We start from the raw sequence: 21,873 nt of genomic DNA on the forward strand, positions 1-21,873 counted from the left end.
ATTAACAAATATTTTGCTTGTGTTCACTATAGAAGACATAAAAAACATTCCAGTAATAGCTGCAAATCAGGAGGTGAATGGGAGAAAGGAACTTGGTGAAATTGAAATCAATAGGGAAATGGCACTGAGCAAATTGGTGGATCTGCAGGCCAGCAAGTCTCCGGGTCCTGATGGATTACATCCTAGGGTCTTAAAAGAGGTGGCTAATGAGGTAGTCAATGCGCTGGTGTTAATTTTTCAAAATTTGCTTGATTCTGGAAAGGTTCCATCAGATTGGAAAGTAGCAAATATAACCCCTCTATTCAAGAAGGGAGGGAGGCAGAAAACAATAAACTGTAGGCCAGTTAGCTTGACATCTGTCGTGGGGAAGTTATTAGAATCGATCCTTAAGGAGGTTACAGCTGGGCACTTAGAAGACCTCAAGGCAATCTGGAAGAGTCAGCATGGTTTTGTGAAAGGAAAATCATGTTTAATCAACTTATTGGAGTTTTTTGAAGGAGTAACATGCACAGTGGATAAAGGGGAGCCTGTAGACATACTGTACTGGGATTTCCAGAAGGCATTTGATAAGGTGCCACATCAAAGATTATTAAGGAAAATAAAAGAGCTTGGTGTAGGGGAGTAACATATTAGCATGGACAGAAGATTGGCTGGCTGGCAGAATGCAGAGAGTATGCAAAATTAGGTATTTTTCTGATTGGCAGGATGTGAAGAGTGAAGTCCCACAAGGGTCTGTACTGGGGCCTCAACTTTTTATGATTTACATCAATGGTTTAGATGAGGGGAGTGAAGACATGGTAGCTAAATTTGCAGATGACACAAAGATAGGTAGGAAAGTACGTTGTGAAGCGGACATGAAACGGTTGCAGATGGATGTAGATAGGTTGACTGAGTGGGCAAACATCTGGCAAATGAAGTTTAATGTGGGAAAATGTGAAGTTGTTAACTTTGGCAGGAAGAGCAAAAAATCAGAGTATTACTTAAATGGAGCATAATTCTGAAGTGCGGAGGGATCTAGGGGCAGAATTTTGCCGTTGGCGAGCAGGGGGCGGGACCCGCTTGCCAATGTGGAAAATGACGCGGGATGACATTGGGCGGAACCCCCGACGTCATCCCCCCCATTTAAATTTTCAGGAAGGCGGGCACAGCAAAATCAGCTGTGGGCCCACCGACCTGTCAATGACCAATTGAGGCCATTGACAGGGTCATTTAAACAATTAAAGGACTTGCCCGTCCAACCTTAAGGTTGGTAGGCAGGCCAGGAGCCCCAGTGGCAAATAGAGAAAACATGAAACCTCATCCACGGGCAGAATGAGGTTTCATACAGGGTTCTAAAAATTTTAATAAAGTTTTACTGTAATTTATGAACATGTCCCATCTCATGTAACATTGTCACATGAGGGGGACATGTTAGGGAATTCTTTTTTTTCTGTTTTTAATCTTTTTAAAAGTGTAAGTGATCTCCCTGAGGCAGCACTTAGCCTAAGGGAGATGTGCGCTCTTTTGTGCGCATGTGTGAAAGAGTGCACTCTCGCTTTTGGGAAATCCCCCCCTCGCCCGCACAGGAAGCGCATAGCGCTTCCCGCCAGACATCCAACTGGGCGGGCCTTAATTGGCCCGCCCATGTAAAATGGCGGCAGGGCCCGCTTCTCTGGTGGGGATCGTCTCCCCGCCCGCCGGAGATTGGGTGGGGTGGGGCCCGCCCACCCAGCAGGCAGAAAATTCTGCCCTAGGTGTTCTAATACATGAGTCACAAAAAGTTAGTATGCAGGTACTGCAAGTAATTAAGAAGGCTAATGGAATGCTATCCTTTATTACAAGAGGGATGAACATAAAATTAAGGATGTTATGCTTCAATTATTTAAGGCATTGTTGAGACCGCACCTCAAATACTGTGCAGTTTTGGTCTCCTTATTTAAGGAATGATGTAAATGCATTGGAGGTGGTTCAAAGAAAGTTTACTAGATTGATATCTTGAATGAGTGAATTGTCGTATGAGGAAAGGCTGGACATACTGGGCTTGTTTCCACTGGAGTATGGTAGATTGAGAGGTGATTTGATTGAAGTATACAAGATCCTGAACGGCCTTGACAAGGTGGATGTCAAAAGGATGTTTCCTCTCATGGGTGAGTCCAGAACTAGGGGCACTGTTTTAAAATTAGGGGTCGCCCTTTTAGGACAGAGATTAGGAGAAATTTTTTCTCTGAGGGTTGTGCAACTTTGGAACTCTCTGCATCAGAAGGTAATGGAGGCAGAGTCATTGAATATTTTTAAGGCAGAGGTAGATAGATTCTTCTTAGGCTAGTGAATCAAAGGTTATTGGGGTTGGATGTGGAAATCGAAACACAAGAAGATCAGCTATGATCTTATGGAATGGCGGAGCAGGCTTGAGGGGCCGAATGGTCTACTCCTGTTCCTATTTCTTATATTCTTATATTAAACATACTGAACATCTGCAACTTACATACCTGTTCTCATTTGTGCTTTAAAGCATTACATGGTAGAATGCTTCATTGCTTGATTGTCTTGTCACACAGTGTTGAATTGTTAACCTTCAGAAAACTAATTTTTTTTTTCTTTTTAATTCCTTTTTTATTTGCAGCCAACACGATCTTCTTCTGAAAGTATTTCCTCCAGACCTGGTTCTAGCATACCTGGCTCACCGGGCCACACAATTTATGTGAGTAACTAGGATACGTTTCTTTGTTTTTGAATTCAAACCTCTAATAAAGAAAAAATAATATGGAGGATGTTCATCTGACCTTACACCAGTTTTTCCAGCACAGCACAGGTGAAGCCATCAGCCAAAAAGAGGTCCATAGAGCTAGGTGAGGCTGGAATACCGGAATGACATTATACGTCACATTTTCTGTCATTACTTCACAGCTCGAGATGCTGGGAATGCCTTGTACACCAAATCTTGCCAGGGCTCAGCAGCAGTCTTTTAAAAATTGTTGAGATGGTAGCAGAGTGGTAATGTCACTGGACTAGTAATCTAGAAGCCCAGGCTGCTGACACAGATTCACATCCCACCACATCAGTTGGTAGAATTTAAAAATTCAATTAATAAAATCTGGAATGTAAAGCTTGTTTCCGTAATAGTGATCTTGAAACTATCATTGATTGTTGTAAAAAAAATATATCTGGTTCACCAATGTCCTTCAGGAAAGGAGATCTGCCATCCTTACCCAGTCTGGCCTACATGTGACTCCAGACCCACAACAATGTGGTTGACTTTTAATTGCCCTCTGCAATGGCCTAGCAAGCCATTCATTTCAAGTGCAGTTAGGGATGGGCAACAAATGCTGGCCCTGCTAGCAACGCCCGCATACCATGAAATAACTTTTAAAAACTGGCTGGAGAGAGCAATCACTCACCCGCTTCAACTGGAAGCTTTATCCTAGCTGGAAGAGGATGGCCCTTAAAGCTGCTGCTGCTGTCAAATTGCTGCAGGATTTTCTACTCCCCACTGTGACCGGCTCTATGACACGGGTAGAAACCTTGCTGCCAGCTGCTAAAAGATTTCATATGAGTCAATCCTGACAAATTTGCTGGGATGACTGTCATATGTCTGACTGGATTCCATCCACCACCCTTATAGTGCGTGAAGAGGAAATTTCTCAGCCGTTATCCTTTGTATGTTTTTCACTTCTTTCCCCTCGTGTCATAAGACTGAACTTGGCTAACAGCCTTCGGCCGCAAAATTTGGTCCCACAGCTTCACTGGTTTCAGGGCTACAGGAGCCTGGAGTTCAAAGAAACAGCACGGAGACCGCCCCTGTCAACTTCTGGCATGCCTGCACCGCTCACCCTGTTAGGAAGCGCGATAGTGACATGATAGACTTTCCATGGGGGCAGCTGTGAATGGCCTTGCAGGACACCTTCAAGCCGCTCCTGGCCTTGAGGGCCCAGTTTCAGATTACACCTATCCTTGGCATGGATAGCAGCCGTCTGGGCTGGCTGGCTGAGAGGCAATAACAGGGTCACTGGCAAAGTGGCAGTGGTGGGAGCACTAATAATACCATCCTTCTTATGCACCATGGAGCCATGCCACTCCCCCAGGGCAGTGCCTCAGCAAATACTAGTGATCTAAGCACAGATTGCTGTGAGAACCTGCACACCCCTTTGAGCACTGGTATCTACAAACAAGACAGCAGTAGTCTGAGCCCGCAAGGCACCAAGCTGGGCTTCCATGGCAACGTGCAGAGATCTCATGACCTCAGTCTAAGCTTCTACTGCATCACCCTGCCATTGAGTCACTTCTGCCTGTGTTGCAATGGAAGTTGAGACATTGGCCAGCAGAAACTGCATTACGGTTGGGTCTGCAAGTGTTGTCATGTAGTTGGCCGCCATTTCCACACCGGCAAGGAGGTATCCAAACTTTATGCGTGAAGCGCTGTGCTGAGTTGGAGCCAGCTCTTTGACAGTAACAATCGGCTCTCTGGCTACCCTGCGCTGTCTATACACTGCCTGATTGAACTCCTCATCTGAGTCCATGGCAGCAGAACTCATCTGTGACCTCTGCCTGCGGGGAGGTGACACAAGCACTATCCTTTCCCCCTATGCTGCAGTCCTCTTGCCCGGTGACTCACCATGTGCAGATCCTGCCTCTATGCTACCCTCTAAACTCTCTGCTGTGCCAGTATCTGAGCTGGTGGCTGTGAGTGTCAAATCAGCTGACCTTGCTTCTTCTTCTTTACTCTCTTGCTCTTCGTGGACTGCAGCTTCCCGCACTTGGTGAGGCACCAGTTCTTGGGTCTCTGAAAAGAGAAAGGCAGAAGGTTAGTGCTGGGTTGAGGGAAGTTAGGAGGAAGGCAGGAGGTGCGTAGTGACACCATTTCTAGCTTGTACAACAGAAGAGATTGTAAGATGAGGAAGGGATGTGAGAAGGTAGCTTAGGTAACAACACATCATCATCTTTATTTTTAGCCTCGCCACAGCATATGAACATGGAATCTGTGACTCCAAGGCGAGAGTTCTACCAACTGAGCCAAGACTGATGTGAAAAAAAAAAATGCAAGATGATTTTCCAGACAGCAAATTAAACAGCAGTTGCACACTGTGGAAACAGTAACAAGCCTGCGATTTCATTTGACGTGTCTCATTAATACATTTTATTTTTGATGTTGTTTCTGTCTTTACTGGCAGTAATATTATGGCAAAATGTTGCTAATTTGGCATGTTTTCATGAGGCTCTTCTTTCCCTGAAGGCAAGTTGCCAATGAATGGAAAAAGAAACAATGCTTGGCGGATATATGGGAAAATAGCAGTCCATTTAGCTGTTTAAACCCACTTTTTTTTCCAACTCCCCAGCCATGGACTCAACATCACGTCAACTCTTGAGGGTGGTCTTCTTAGGCTGAGATTGGCTGGAATGCAAGTGGTTGGGGTGGAGTAGGTAGAGCTTCACTTTGCATCATCCCTTTGCTATACTGATCAAGTAAAATACACCCAAAAAGCATAAAACAAAAACATATAGCCTATTCCATTTGAAACTGTGATTTTCATTACTGTTTCGTTAGACATGAGATGACTGTTATCTCATACCCTCACCTGAGTTTGAGAAATGTGACCATGTACATAACACTGTTTAAGCTATTATTATTGTCTTTTATCTTTCAGGCAAAAGTGGACAATGAGATTCTTGACTACAAGGATCTGGCTGCCATCCCCAAAGTCAAAGCCATTTATGATATTGAACGCCCTGACCTAATCACTTATGAGCCATATTTTGGCGCTACTTTTGAGGATAGACATGAGCGTCATAGTATGGGAGAGGTACAGTACAACTAACTGCCCTTAATATGTCAATTTCAAACACTATGAGTGGAATTTTATGGCCCTGTCACAGCGGGAATGGGGCTAGAAAATGTGGCAAGCTGTTCAAAACTCCATTGACTTAAGCGGGATTGGAAGATCCTGCTGGTGAGAGGGGCCGTAAAATTCCACCCAATGTCCCCCATTGTCCTGTATTTGTGCCATTAAGCACTTTGGGGTCAGTTTTCAATTCTGGCTTACCTGGGATAATGGGTGATGATGGGTGAGATGTCCTCTCCACCTGTCATATGATGATCCATTTGCATGGTTGGGGCCTATTTCAATATAGGAGGTAAACTGCAAGTACTAATTGTGCTGCACGTGGGCAGCTTGCCATTTTGTAGGGCGGGAAGACTGGCGTGGCACAGACTGTAGTATGCTTGCTACAGCCCCATAACGGGATGGGCCTAACAAGTGAGAGGACAACACAGTAGATTGAAGTGTTCAGGAAATGTAAAGAATGCTCACCAAGTGGCAAATAGTTAAACTTAAGGGAGCTGTTAAGGTTTAAGAGCTTCAGAAATAATGAAGGAAAAGTCATTTCCAGACTTCCTTCCAGCTTAACTTGACCGTAATTTATGGTCCATTTAAGTACCGCAGAAAATGTACCACCCATGGTTTGTGGGCAGGTTGGGGAAGCAGCAACGGTCAGGTGGGTGCTAAGTGGATGCTATTTTTTTGATGCAGTTTTTGTCCCATTACTATCCTGTGCACACATGGGCGGTAAGAAGATGATAATCAGCCCCTTTACATCTCACACTCATTAACAAGTAATGAATGTTTGATAAGAGAGAGTTGAAGATAATTGCTCAATTTTCATTGGTTGCCAAATCAAGAAAAAGCAGCTTAATACAAATGTTATTGAACATGTGTCAATGAAAGGGATCTCTGTACTTTAAAGCAATGCACTTGAAATCATAGACAAGTAAAGGGATCAGTAGTATAGACTGACACTCAATGCCGAATGTTAAAAACTGATTCTTTGTTGACAGTCTCAATACGCAAGAAGTGACAACGGCTCGCTTGTTCAAAGTGAAATTGTAAGTTGGTGATAAATGGTGATAAGAATCCTTGTGCAATGAAACTTGATTAACCTTCTCCTGTTTCTGAGCCTGATGGGTATGGTCAATAGAAATCTGCAGGAACCTGAATAACATTTCCATCCTCACATTCTCGTCTAAAACATGGGCACAAACTAACTAATAATTGAAATTGGTTCTTTCCGTGATGGGCATAATTGGCTTCTTGAAATAAACGGGGAGCTGCGGATTTCTGTGAGTCCCGTAGAAAAGGTGAAGCATCTTTCTACTGACCCTGCCAACAGGATTACTGCTTAACTGAAACAAAAGCCTGCTTTTTAAGAATGCATTTTAATTCTGATTGGGGAGTTTCCTCCTGAAACAATACACTAACAGAGCTTTCCCTATTGTTAAAACCATCTCACTTTTAAAGCAAGTTTTCAATCTAAAGAGACGTTTGCCAAGTTCCACTTGCATTCTGGATCACTTTTTAAACACTTTATATCATTTCTAACATTGTTTAACCCTCCAAGTCATGGCTTGCGCTGTACACCTGCCACTGCAAATTCCCCGGGAAGCAGTAGGAGTGCAGTGATAGGTAAGGTGTAACATATACTTATAATCACTCCCTCCTATTACATCACTCCACAATCAGTTTCAAAATCAACCTCAGGCTTTTGAAAATAGCTAAAACATTTTCACTACAGAAACACAATAGCTGCATGACCTGAGTTGTCACTATGCATGCTCTAAAAATCAGGCCCAGAATAACTTGTAATTGAATGTGGGTACCTGTAGCTTTTACCATCCTTATGATTGTTGATAATACCTGTCACAATTCACCAGCTTCGAGGCAAATGTTGCTTGTGTGAGGAATGGAGAAAAGCTAAGTACTTAAAATGACTGCTTTCTACACATCATTATGAGAAAGAACGTGGGTTAATGTTACATTACAAAAAAACTAACTAAATCTATTGGAAGGTTGAGAGTTCTTCTTAGTCTGTGGAAATTACACATTGTGGTTGGTTTGCAGTTTTGACATGTTCGAATTGATAACTTATGGAGGGAGGGGGAGAATTCCTCTGATTGCTGTTTTCAGTGATGTAAGTGCATTTGTGTAAATTTCCTCTGCTTATCCTTTCTGTCATAGAAACATGGAAAATGTACAATGCAGAAGGAGGCCATTCAGTCCATCTTTTCTGTGTCGGTCAAAATAGAGCTATCCAGACTAATTATTTTATCCAGCTCTTGGTCTGTAGCCCTGTAGGTTACGCCACTTTAAGAGCATATCCAAATATTTCTTAAATGTAATAAACCTTCCAAACCCATGATCGCTGCTATCTAAAAGACAAGGACAGCAGACACATGGGAACACCACCACCTGCAAGTTCACCTCCAGGCCACTCACCATCCTGACTTGGAACTATATTGCTGTTCCTTCACTGTCGCTGGGTCAGGATCCTGGAACTCCCTCCCTAACAGCATTGTGGGTGTACCTACCACATGGACTGCAACAGTTCAAGAAGGCAGTTCACCACCATCTTTTCAAGGGCAATTAGGGATGGGGAATAATTGCTGGCCTAGCCAACAATGCCCACATTCTATGAATGAATTAGGAGAAAAGGGTTTCTGCTTCTACCTGTCTTTCAGGAAGTGAGTTCAACACCTCAACAAACTTGGGTTAAAAAAAATCCTCCTCAACTTCCTCCCTAAACCTTCTGCCAATTATCTTAATCTATGTCCCCTGGTTACTGATCTCTCTGTTAAAGGAAATATGTCCTTCCCCTTGACTCTATGTAGGCCCCACATATTTTTATACACCTAGGGATATTCTAGGCATAAATTTTGCTCTTTAGCATTCCAGAACTTCCCTTGCTGGGAGTGCTTTGGACAAAATTTACCTTGCAATCTTTAAGCTTAGCCCCAGCCTGTGGGTAAGATGTTGTTTTCCCCCATGACCTACCATTTTTACTACATACAATCCTCCATCCTAAGCCTTGGCTGTAGCTCCCTAGCGCCATCGCTAAAGAAACTGGAAGCTCCTACTACCTGCAAGTCTCCATAACATTTTACATCCACCTTAAGCCATTTGCTGCCAGCACAAAAATACAGGCCACAATCAGTTTTTCTGTTGTGACAGTTATTGCTGCATTTATCATCAACCCTATCACATATAGCAGTCCCAACGTTTGTGGCAGCAATGTAATGTAAATGAGACACTGCTATTGACTCAAGAGGGGCAGTGAATCACGTCAAGAAGCATCTTCCCCCTAACAGGTGCTGCTGACACCATTAGTCGCCATTGTATCTGACCGTGGACAGGCCAGATGTTTAGTGTATCCTTAGGTGCCAGTGATGTGGTTTTCCACTTGATGCTTTCTACACACTTTTATCAGCCAACAGAAAAAATCTGCAGTCAGAAGTCAAAGGCTGTTTCCATCAACAGGTGGGCACTAACTACATTTAAGAGAATTGGTAAAAAGCCGGAGGGGAAGCGAAGAGATTTTTTTTTTTACTCAGCGAGTTGTTATGATTTGGACGCATTGCCTAAAAGGGTGGTGGAAACAGATTCAATAATAACATTCAACAGTGAAGTGGATATATATATATAAAAAGGAAAAATTTGCACCATGGGAAAAGAGCAGGAGAATGGGATTAACTTGAAAGCTCTTTCAAAGAGCCAGAACATGCACTATGGGTCAAATGGCATCCTTTTGTCCTGCATGATTTGATGATTCTATATGATTATGATATCAGGGATGTCCAAACTGTGCAGCAGTGGACCTCCAACGTTTTATGGAACCACTTCAAATAGAAGCAGTTCTGTAATATGCTCCCAACATTGGTTACTCTTCTTAAAGAATAGTCAAAAAACATTTCTTCTGATGTGTTAACTTATCTGCATTAGCTATGTCTTTGTAATGTATGCCAGGAACAAAAAAATACAGTGAACAAGTGCACTTGTCTCCTGAAACTGTAGTTCCCTTCAGAGTCACATTTTGTACTAATATGACACTGGTATTTGAAGTGGTGGGGTGCTAGTTACCCAGGATTCTCTTAAGAATAGAACCCATACTAAGTTCACTCCAATAGTAAGACAATGGCAGATTTACGCTGAAAGTGGAAGGCCTGATGCTGATATCACAGAACCAAATATGGGACCCAAACTCCTTGACTCCTTGATCTTAGTGGCAGCAAGAATTCACATTTCCATAGGTCAGAATAATGGAGGCCCTAGGTGTGGGAAAGAAGCATTTCCTTACTGGACAATGTGGCCCATAATCAGCCGATGTCCATTTTGGCTACTAATCAGCAGTGGCATATTGACAAAATAAAAATGGAAGATTGATGATTCTCCACTTGAGCATGCTCCCCAGGAGCCATGCAGAAATGTTAAAGTGCCTTTAAATGGACATTTAGTGGTGTTTAAATTTATGTTACCAAAGACGAAGCACAATTTTTTACATAACCTCTATGTTACTCAAAATGCACAGCACAGTCATCAGGCATATGTATCAGTACAGAAGATCAAAATTTATAAGAATATAAGAAGGCAAGGCACAGGGGAAGAATATTTGGTTGAGTCCTTCCAGAGTTCACATGCAATCAACTAACCAACATGTAGGCTCCATGGCTGTCATATGATCTCTGTGCTTCGCCAAAGTGATCATGCTCCATGTGGAGGTTTTAATAATGAGCATTGGCAAACTAGACAATTGTAGGGCCATCTTAGCTCAGCTAAATCCTGTTGTCATTCAACATCAAATGACGAGCTTCAACAAGATTTATTAGATAGCAATCATGATTGAGAACTTTGGCTGATCTTTATTTTTCCTCTTCTAAGCCAAGGGTGCTGAGGCCAGTTGTAACACTCTGCTTACAACATGAGCTCAGCTGGCTTAGCACTGATTGAAGCCAGTGAACTTCCTGCTTTATATGGCACACAGCAGAGCCTTTATGTACAGTGAAAGCAACACATAACCATTGGACCAACAATTTAGTTTTGAAATGCTGCATGTTCTAAAAGGGGATTGAGGTGGGAGCAGAGTAGTTCTTCTAACTAAGGGGAAACACCAGTTTGCTATTGTGCTCTATGTCAAAACCCCCTCTTGCATCTTTCCATTGTTAGTTCCCTCTAATATCTCTCCATTATTAATTCCCTCTTGTAGAGAGGATGAGCAAGGAGGCAAAAGGTTATTTTATGTGTTGAAATTCTTGAAGGTGAATGAGCTTTCATGCTTACTTTGAAATGTTGGTGAGCTGCCAAAGAACATTTTTATTTAATGCATCATGCTGGTTTGAGTGTATTCAGATCATTTGTTCAATTACCCAAGAATATAGCACTGATTCTAAAGACGAAGATCCATTGGGAGTATGAATCAAGTTCTAAATATATTTTATACAGTTATCACAAAAGTATATATTAATTAACAATGTAAGATACAGCAAGATACAACTTTGATTCCTTTAATTAACAAGAGAGAATACAGGTGCTTGCTTATTGTTCAATGAGGAGGTAATGTTTTCAGAAGTGTTTTTGTATTTATTCAAAATATCTCACCTATGTTTATGTTAAAATCCATAATTATGAAAATACTTTTTATCATTTTATACAATATGGGCAATTTCCTGCTCTTTAAGTATTTCTTCAATTTGGCTGCTTTGGTGGCATCACAGGGAGAAGGAGGAGCTTGCATCTTGGATCAAGCCCATTCATTTTAATGTGGATGATAGTTTCAGACCAGCAGTACAGCTGGTCCAAACCAAGAAAAAGGCACATTACTAGTCGAATAATGCATTTTTCCAAGAAATGTGTTTTGACAAGATCCCCTTTAATAAACTGAATTAGTCAAATTACACAGTTAAACGAGAAAGCTATCGCTGTGTGCACGTCCATTGTTGAAGCTCTGTTTGCATATACACAATATTTTATTTAATATTTCATGCTTTATTGATGTACTTTGTCCTCCAGTATTGCTGATTTGCATCTATCTCATTATTGCATAAATGTTGACATTTTGTTTATTATAATGTAGCATTTTTCCATCACAGTGTTTGTATTTCTAAATATATACCCTCAAAACAAATTGAGAGGTTCTTGGTGAGTCATTTTCTGAGACACATAATCAGTTTCTATATGATATTGCCAGGAAAATGGTTTTACATGTTTTTTTTTCTTTTCTAATATCTCACAGTCGCCAAGGACACTTTCCCCCACACCTTCCACTGAGGTCAGTAAATCCCTTCATGTTCAGTTCTCAACTCTTCTTCATGGTCTTCATTTGCCTCATGCAATGGTGTAGGCTTCAGTAGACCAGTAGAATTGTGAAGTTTGGTCTAACAGTTCTTACTGGATGCTGAAACAAAACACATTGCATTATAGCCAAATGTAACCCTCTCCCACTTTACAATCTTATGGTAGAGAGGAAAGAAAAATGGTCATTGCTGGAAATCTCAAATAAAAACATAAAATGCTGGAAATACACAACAGCATCTGAAAGAGAAAAGACAAGGTAAAATAATATATGGATAGATTGGAGAGGTTGGGAATGTTTTCCTTGGAGAAAAGAAGGCTGAGATGAGACTCAATAGAGGTATTTAAGATCCTGAGGAGTATGGACAGGTAAATAATGAGTAACTGTCCCCACTCAAGAGAATATCAAAAACTAGAGAGCACAGATTCAAAATAATTGGAAAAAGGAGAAATAGTGATGTGAGGAAAAGTTTTTTCACCCAGAGGGTGGTTGGAGTCTGGAACAAACTTCCTGAGAGGGTGGCAGAGGCAGGTTTGATCGAGGTATTCGAAAGGGAATTCGATTGCTATCTGAAAAAAAAGGAATGTGCAAGGTTATGGGGATAAGGCACAGGAGTGGGACTAATATTCTTTCAGGGAGCTAGCACAGACTCAATGGGCTGAATCGCCCCCTTCTGCACTATAAAGTTTCTGTGATTTTGGGGGAAAGGTAGATTATAATGAAGGGTTGAAACTCAATGCTTTCAGCAGCCTTTTGCCTTTCAAATGCTGACACTCCTGCAATTTTCTGTTGCCTCATTTTTCAATACATTGTCTCTAAATGAAGTTATCAGGAGGTCTTTGTTGTTATTAGTATTTTATCATTCTATTATAACATCTGTGTGTGATAGAGAAAATGTTATCCTTTGTTGTAAGACTTATGAAACAAAGTTAACTCTTAGTGAGGCTGAATGTCTTTTTGGGTTTGTGTGACTGACGTTTTTGCTAGTGAGTGTGGCTTAATAAAACAAATAGAGAAGGAACTAATCCATTAAACAGATACCCATTAACAACAAGGTTCCCATTAATTAGAGCACATCATATTCCATATAGTCCTGTGCACTTTCATTGTGTTTTCACAGCACTTGTATCTTATATTTTCACTGAAGTGAAATATATTATATTTGTGTAAGTATCATTGGCATGTCATTGCTTTGTTTGGGGCTCTAGAAGTGATATGGCTCAGTTAATAATAATGAGAGTAAAGATCCTTTGCCTATGCTATCTCAAAGAATCATTACTTCAGTGCCACTGTGATTTTTCTTTTTATCTCATCTATTTTTAAAACAAATAAATCTCCATGGAATAGACATTGCCATTCTTTGCTTGGAGCATTCATGAATCCTGGACCTTCAAACTCTTAAAATAAACACTGTCATGCTCGTACTACTAATATCTAAGGTATTTCCTAAGGGACTGTATGATTATTAACTCTTTTTTAAAACTCCTTTCTTTAGCTCCCCTCCCCAATGATACGCATCAGAAGTGGGGATGTTCACTATTGATTGCACAATGTTCAGCACCATTCGCGACTCTTCAGATACTGAAGCAGTCCATGTCCAAATGTGGCAAGACCTGGACCATGTCCAGGCCCGGACTGATAAGTGGCAAGTAACATTTGTGCCACACGTGTCAGCAAATGACCATCTCCAAGAAGAGAGAATCTAGCCATCGCCCCTTGACTTTCAATGGCATTACCATTGCTGAATCCCCCACTTTCAACATCCTGGGGGTTACCATTGACCAGAAACTGAACTGGACTAACTATATAAATACTTTGGCAACAAGAGCAGGCCAGAGGCTAGGAATCCTACGGCGATTAACTCACCTCTTGACTCCCAAAGCTTGTCCACCATCTACAAGGCACAGGTCAAGAGTGTGATGGAATACTCTCCACTTGCCTGGATGAGTGCAGCTCCAACAACGCACAAGAAGCCTGACACCATCCAGGACAAAGTAGCCACTTGATTGGCACCCCATCCACAAATATTAACTCCCTCCAGCACCGACGCAGAGTGGCAGCAGTGTGTACCATCTACAGGATGCACTGCACAAATTCACCAAGACTCCTTAGACAGCACTTTCCAAACCCACAACTGCTACTATCTAGAAGGACAAGGGCAGCAGATACATGGGAACACCACCACCTGGAAGTTCCCCTCCAAACCACTCACCATCCTGACTTGGAAATATATCGCCGTTCCTTCACTGTCACTGGGTCAAAATCCTGAAACTCCCTCCCTAGCAGCACTCTGGGTATATCTACACCACATGGATTGGAGCGGTTCAAGAAAGCAGCTCACCACCACCTTCTCAAGGGCAATTAGAGATGGGCAATAAATGCTGGTCTAGGCAGCAACGCCCACATCCCATGAATGAATTAAAAAAAAGTCATAATCAATTATGAGACAGCACATGGAACACTACAACCAGTTTTCCTATCCTCTGTTCAACATTCTCCCAAGCAACATATCCAATGTTATGGGCTCACCATATGGGGACTCAGAGGCACAAACTCACAATCATGATGGGCAACGTGAGTTGATGCATGGTTACATGAGCCACTGGGAATTACAAGGCAGTGAAATATTCTTGAAGTGTCGTCACTGTTATAATGCAGGGAAATGTGGCAGGCAATTTATGCACAGCAAGATCCCACAAACAGTAAGTTGCATCATGTTTCCCCTTCCAGTTCCCCTTTTTTCTTCCCCATGTGAAAGAAGCCGATCTTCATTTGGTGAACACTGACAGCTGGATTCCTGACTCTTTGAGACTCGGTAGTTTGTTGATGGGGGTGGTGGGGTTCACAAGGACGAGTCCACACACTATCGCTCTGGTGCTGTAAGTTGTTCCTGAAGGACCTCTTTAAATATGTTCATGATCATGTACTCACAGTGGGCTGTAGCTGCCATTGGCTATTTCACAGACTTCCATAATTGATAAGAGGTTTTCATGTCTAAATTATGGTTATTCTCATTCCATATTGACAGATCTGTGAACTCTATACCAGGTGCCACAGAAAATCTATTCTTTTCACCTCTTTAATCAACCAGGACATAACACCACATGCACACAAGATAATCAGTCCTAATGCAGACACAATCAAAGATAAGGATAGATTATACAATCAATACTTGGTTCAGACAATGAAGAACATTGCCAGCTGTGCGCTCACAATCAGAAATTGACCTCTACTCTAAAGGAAGTCATTTTATTTTCTTTCACTGTCCCAGGTATGCACATTCCATTTGTCTTGCTCCATTTTAATGTTTAAAACATATTCGAAGCATTAAAAAATGGAAAACTCAAGAAAGCTAACTTTAAGCCTTCACCTCCTCTGCCCTCTGAAACCCTCTTCCAAAGCCATTGCACCTCGCTGTCGACCTCTGCTCCCAGCTTCACTGGTTTTTTGCCTACTCAGTGTCAACCTTCCTGCCTTGTAATGCTCTCTAAGCTATTTAAATGCTATTGCTGTTCGTGGCTTTTCTTTCAATAAAAATGAGTCATTATGAGTTAGTTTTGATTAAAGATTTTTTTTTTTACTTGGTGTGTTTCCTTGCCTGGTCAAGAGTGCAATCTAGTTATTGTGCAGTATCCTTCCACTTTTCACTGAAGTAAAATAACAATGACTCCTAACAAACCTAGAACAAATGCTGTATTTCTTGGAGCTTTCTACCGCTCTGTAATGTTGACCAAAAACTCAGCTCATAAAGAAGTTAAGGGAGTATTGAGGGGCCATTACTTTTCTTGAATTATCCAACTCAGTGTTAATGGAGCATTATGGACTTGGAAGTGAAAAGGTTCCACAGGGGTGATGGGAGGGAGGGGGTTGCGGGTACTGTGAGTTTTAAAAGGGAAAACCATAGCTTTAAAACTATTGAAAAACAGAATTTCAATTAAAAATAATATTTGATGTGATTGTCAGTCTTTTTAAAGACCCCAAATTGGCCAAGTGGAGATTTTAATCAAAATAATAGCACAAGCTTAGCGACTCATCCGTCTACTTGCCTTGCTGTTTGTTCGAGTGTAGTTTCTCTCCATTTGGGACCGCTGCAAGAACTAAAGGAGTAACATTGGCTGTGGTATTAGGTGAAGAGCATTGCAGCTGGCAACAGGACCAGAGCCTTATGATAATAAAATTGTATGATTCCCTGAAACAACATGTGTTTGGAACGCCCGAACATCTGGGACTTGTTGCATATTTCAAATACAAGCTTAGTTTCCAGATGTTTGTATCTAGATTGCGAAAAATGAGTAGGACAGTTTGGCAAAGAAATGTCCAAAGTCATATTGAAATTAGGGCCTATAATTAATTGTGAATTTTTCACAGAGCTGTTTACTGTTTTCCTTGTCACTCACACTTGTCAAAAGCATGTAGTTAAAAAATTAAATTTAAGATTTGTGGGCATGCCGACCTAGGGAATTAGGCAAAGCAACAGTTTCCAAAAAGCTAACAACTCAAAAACAGACCTGAAAGTAAGTCTGTGGCATGTTTTTTTAAAAAAGTAATTAGACTAAAAGTGTAGCGGGATATTGAATTGTAGAGATTCCTAATATTCTTTCACTGGTATTGGAGAAAATAAACCATAAATGCATGAATGTCTGAAGGGAGATATTAGTTCTGAAGGCACAAGCAGCCCCCAGAAAATGTTGCTTTTTGATGTGGTGCATTTTCCAGTATTTTGAAATCTACAACGAACATGGTCTTTGTATTTTGTCTAGAAAGGAAAAGCAAGTTATTTAATTTTACTGAAAAATATACCCTATTTGTCATATGGGAATTAGTCATTTACTTCATATTTGAAATGTTCTTTCTCCATTTGATCTATAATTGAGAGGAATGGTTTTATTTTTTACTCTTTATTTCAAAAGAAATTGCCTAATTCCAAATAGGAGAGTTCAAATGTAGTTTTTGTGGGATCTTTCCAGTTAGAGCTATAGTGCAGAACTTTTTGCTCAGCATGCGGCGCATGACTGACCCGCTGGAGTGTGAAATAGTGTGTGTAGTGGGATATTGAATCGTAGAGATTCCTAATATTCTTTCACTGGTATTGGATATCGAGCGAGCGATCCAACATCATTGCGCACTCGTGCGATATTTTGGCCGGCAGGCCCGCACGAGAATCCGAAGCGTGTCCACCGACAATTAAGAGGCCTTTTAAGGCCATTAAAGTAGTAAATAACTTGAGATTTTTCGTTGCCTGTCCAACGTTCCATTTGGTGGGCGGGCGAATCGGCCAGGTGACCTTTGCATTTTTCAGGAAACGTCATCCACGGGTGGAGGTTTCCGTTGTTAAATTTAAAAAGTTAAAAATATTTGGATAGAATTTTCATCCGACATATGTTCCGGTGAATGATTCTGATGCGTGGGCGTTTTTTCCCGGTTTTTAAAATCTTTATTTTTGGCGTTTAAATTCTTTAGCTCCCTGGGGCAGCTCTCTGCCTTCAGGTAACTTTCATTCCGTGCTTCCCCCGTGCCCGTGCTGACTTCAGCGCTCGCCCTACTCCTGCCCCCATCCCAGCAGTGCTAAGCCTTTGAGCGCGCCTTTCATGCTGGCTGGTTGTTAATTGGCCAGCCAGCGTGAAATCGCGGTCGGGAGCTGATCGTAGTCGGGAGTCCTTTTAACAGGCAATTAAATTGAGCTTTGAAAAGTGTTTTGCTTTCTCCAAATTTCCGCTTTATTTCATTTGCATATTTTTTTAATTCATTCATGGGATGTCGGAATCGCCGAGTGCAAAACCTGCCACGGTCCAGCACAATCAAGCAACATTGTAAAACTTGATTTTTGTAACATTTTGCTTTAAAAATATTCTTTGATTGATTTAAGAGTGGTAGCTTGGTAAAGTTTTATTAATACAGCTGAAAGTGGGTTTATCACAAAAAATAAGCATTTTAAATTACAGTCATTTCACCACCTGTGGAGGAACTGATTTTAAATGATTGAAAATGACTTTTTAAAAATATACAAACTATTTTCTAGTTACATTACAGTAGGGTAGACAGTTTCTTAGTAACTAAAAATTACGTTCAAGACCTTTTAAAACGAGCCTGTTAGTGTTCCAGCAGCCGAAAGATCCAGTTTAATTTTTGGAATGTTCTCAAAGATCTGCAAACAAGTGCAATTGGCGGAAACTCCCAATAGTTGCTAAATCAACCTAGAGATGTGACCAGTTTTGTGAGTGGGCCCTGATTCTAGCACAATGTTTTTAAAACTAGTGCAAAATATCTCATAAACTCTAGTTACCCACCCAATTCACTGGCTGTCACTAATTCTTTTAATTTACACGTGCACTCTTCTTCTCCGGTATACCAACCCGACACACTTTTGTTTCTGTCTTCTGTTCAAGCTGAATCTCTTCCCTAACTATAGTTCAAGCTGGTTTCCCTTTTCCCCTTACCCATCATTCAAAGCTGTCACTTTTCTATCCTCTTGCTTCAATTCAATCTGACATTCTCCATCTCCCTTCCCCATCGGTTGATCCTGGCTCTCCTACCCTGGTCCTGCATTCACCTCCCACCTCACCTTGCCTTCTCTTCACTCTCTATACATCCCAGCTCGCTCACCATCAATGCTGCGCCCAGCGCTTTGTGTCCTGTTGCTAGTCACAGTAATTAACCATCACTGCATGCTGTGGGTAGGCATTCTAATCTTGCAGGACTCCCACCTGCTTTGTGAAAAGGCGTTTGATGCTTAGAGCATCATCAGCAAGAAATAGGACCTGAGAACCATACTGAGTTTTACCACAAAGATGTACACTGCCCCTGAAATATGAACTGCTTAAATGAAACATTGACGGATGGCATATATAGGAACCTAGGAACAGGAGTGGGCCATTCAGCCCCTCTAGCATGTTCCACCATGCAATTAGATTATGGCTGAACTGTATCTCAACTTGATTTGCTTGCCTTTGCTCCATTTCGCTTAATATATTATTACACACACAAATGCATTATGCGGAAAAGAATGGGTTGTAAAATCTCCCAAGCATTTCAATTACTCTTGTATTATTTAAATATGGTTTGTGGAACCCTTTTATACCCCTCTCAGTTCTTGAGTCTTCTCAAAACCTGCTCTCAGGCCTTACTTAAAGCTAATCAAAGCTTGGCCAGTAGGTAATGCATCAGAGAAGTTCAGGGAATTCTCCCTACTCTGATATTCCCTTCTTGTACAGGGGTGCCTGGTGTGCCTGAACAGTTCCGCTCAGAAATGAAGCATGAATGCCAAATAATGTTGTGAATTGAATCTTAAATGCCACATGATGAGCATCCAAGGTGCAACCAGTTGTGCTAGACTGCAACAGTGTTGGAAAATATGGTGGTAATGATGGATCGGGAATTCAACTGCAGACTATATCGCATCCAACTTTCATTCTTATTACATTGGCACCATTCTATTTTTATTGTCTACTCAATTCACTGTGGAATTTTGTGTAAACATTCCAGCGTATGTCATGCTCTCATTTAAAAAAAAAATATTTAATATAATTATCTGGCTTGTCGGACCTGAGTGTGAAATATATTTTAATATATTTTAGGGATATCACGATGCACGGGATCGAATGATGTATAGGTCCTCCAGTCAAGGCTCCATCAGCTCTCCTGTCTATAATCGCCACTGTTATACACCCACAGTTGCCCGCTCTCCACAGCACTTTCACAGACCTGGTAAGTGAAAAACCCAGTCACAGAACTCTAAAACCGATAGAAAATGGGGAAATTTTTTTTTTTAGAAAATAAAATTATGAAAATAGTTCAAAAGAATGGATAAGTTTATTTTAAATGGCAAGTCACAGTGAGCTTTCTTGCAGGTTTGAAAGATACTTTTGTATTTCTCAGCTATTGTACTGTTTCATGTTTGAGAAATAATGTGGCAAGCTGTGTACTGAATGATGACAAATACAGAAAATTGCTTTTTGGTGGTGTTACTTTCATTTTATTTAGTGCTAAAATACTTCCCAGAATGCTCTTAGCTTATAAAAATAAGCATAATTGTTTTGAATTATGAGGGTTATAATAATGTAAGGGTTGTGTGATGTTTAATTTTTCTGGAGTGCTCACTCTGAATGTGGACAGGCATAACATTGGCTACTTTCAGGGAGGAGCCTATAACCTTTGTTTGATCAACAATGCAAAAAGTAAACAAAAAAAAAGACATGGGGGTTGATCTTAACCCTAATTGCCCAGTGGAAACCGGATAGATGAGCAGTTTATTTTCCTGCCCAGACATGGCCCTTTACCATTGTCCCGAATACAAAATAGCAGGGTTTCCTAGGCAAATGCCTCATAAATAAGTTAAAGGGGACCTCAATGGTATTTTAACTGGGGCCTTGAGCAGGGAAACTTTCCCATCAAACTGAAGCAGGTCAGTAGTTGGTGGGAAGGATGCAAAGGCCCTCCAGCTTAGTCAAAGAATGTCCTTTATGGGTCAGAATAATCATGTGTTCCTGCTCAAGACATCACGTTCCCCAACCCCCATTACCTCCAACATGACCCTCCCCAAACCTCTTCTCTGCCACTTTCTAGAAACTATGGGGCTGCTGGTGTTCAATCTGCACCGTCTTCCCTCTGTTCTGGGCAGGAAGTTAACATTTCGAGTCCATATTGCCACTTCTTCAGAGCTAAAGAGAAGTAGAAATGTGATGGAATTTATACTGTTTAAAGTGGGTGGAGCAGGTAAAGCAGAATAGAAGGCCAGTGATAGGTAGGAGCCACAGAGAGATTGACCAAGATGTCACGGACACAAGACAAAAGGGGCTGAATTTTTCCATTGGCGAGCAGGGGGCGGAGCCTGCTCGCCAACGCAAAAATGACGCGGGATGATGTCAGGGTTCCCCCCGACGTCATCCCGCCCCATTTAAATCTTCAGGAAGGTGGGGGGCACAGCAAGATCAGCTGTCTGCCCGCCGACCTGTCAATGGCCAATTGAGGCCATTGACAGGATAATTAAAACAATTAAAGGACCTGCCCGTCCAACCTTAAGGTTGGCGGGCAGGCCAGGAGCTCCGGCAGCAACTAGAGAAAACATGAAACCTCATCCATCGGTGGGATGAGGTTTCATGTAGGGTTTTAAAAAGTTTATTAATGTTTCAGTGAAATCTATGAACATGTCCCATAGGGGGACATGTTAAGGATTTTTTAATTTTTCTATTTTTAAAGTTTATAAAGCTGTCAGCGATCTCCCTGAGGCAGCACTTAGCCTCAGGGAGATGTGCGCTCCTTCGTGCGCATGCGCGAAAGAGCGCACTCTCGCATTTGGGGAATCCCTCCCCGCATGCACAGGAAGCGCATTGTGCTTCCCGGTGGGCATCATGCTGGGCGGGCCTTAATTGGCCCACCCACTTAAAATGGCAGCGGGGCCCAATTCTCCGGCGGGGATTGGCTCCCCGCCCGCCGGAAATTGGGTCAGGCCCGCCCGCTCAACAGGCAGGAAATTCTGCCCAGGGAGTGTTAATGGTAGTGGTGAAGACTGAAGAAGGTGCTTATAGTGGCATAAAGGTAAGAAAGCAGAATGTGTTAATAGCAGAACAAGGGTCAGCACTCTGTGAAAGAACAACATAGAACAAATGTCAAATGGCCCTTTTGGGGTGTGGCTGGGGAAAAAGGATAAAAAAAGGACGGATTAAAAAAGGATAAAACAATGAATCAGTGAATAAAAATGAAAATAAGTAAATAAAAAATAAAAATAAATTTTATAAAAGGGATTTAAAAAGGGATGAAGATAAAGGAGAGAGTTCATGGTCTGAA

At 41.6% G+C, this 21,873-nt stretch overlaps 1 protein-coding gene across 2 annotated transcripts in view; it reads left to right on the forward strand.

Moving 5' to 3' along the window:
• The window catches only part of ablim1b (actin binding LIM protein 1b), a 266,319-nt gene that overhangs the window by 196,229 nt on the left and 48,217 nt on the right, over positions 1–21,873 (forward strand). For both annotated transcript variants that reach the window (XR_013579734.1, XM_078564687.1), the window contains exons 9-13: positions 2,603–2,680; positions 5,622–5,777; positions 6,809–6,856; positions 12,031–12,066; positions 19,665–19,794. Coding sequence is in view for 1 of the 2 variants with exons in the window: in XM_078564687.1 (XP_078420813.1) it covers positions 2,603–2,680; positions 5,622–5,777; positions 6,809–6,856; positions 12,031–12,066; positions 19,665–19,794 (448 nt within the window). In the remaining variant the exon portion in view is untranslated. The remainder of the gene's footprint in view (positions 1–2,602; positions 2,681–5,621; positions 5,778–6,808; positions 6,857–12,030; positions 12,067–19,664; positions 19,795–21,873) is intronic.

This window comes from Cetorhinus maximus, chromosome 20, assembly GCF_964194155.1.
Source record: "Cetorhinus maximus chromosome 20, sCetMax3.hap1.1, whole genome shotgun sequence".
Lineage (NCBI taxonomy): Eukaryota > Metazoa > Chordata > Chondrichthyes > Lamniformes > Cetorhinidae > Cetorhinus > Cetorhinus maximus.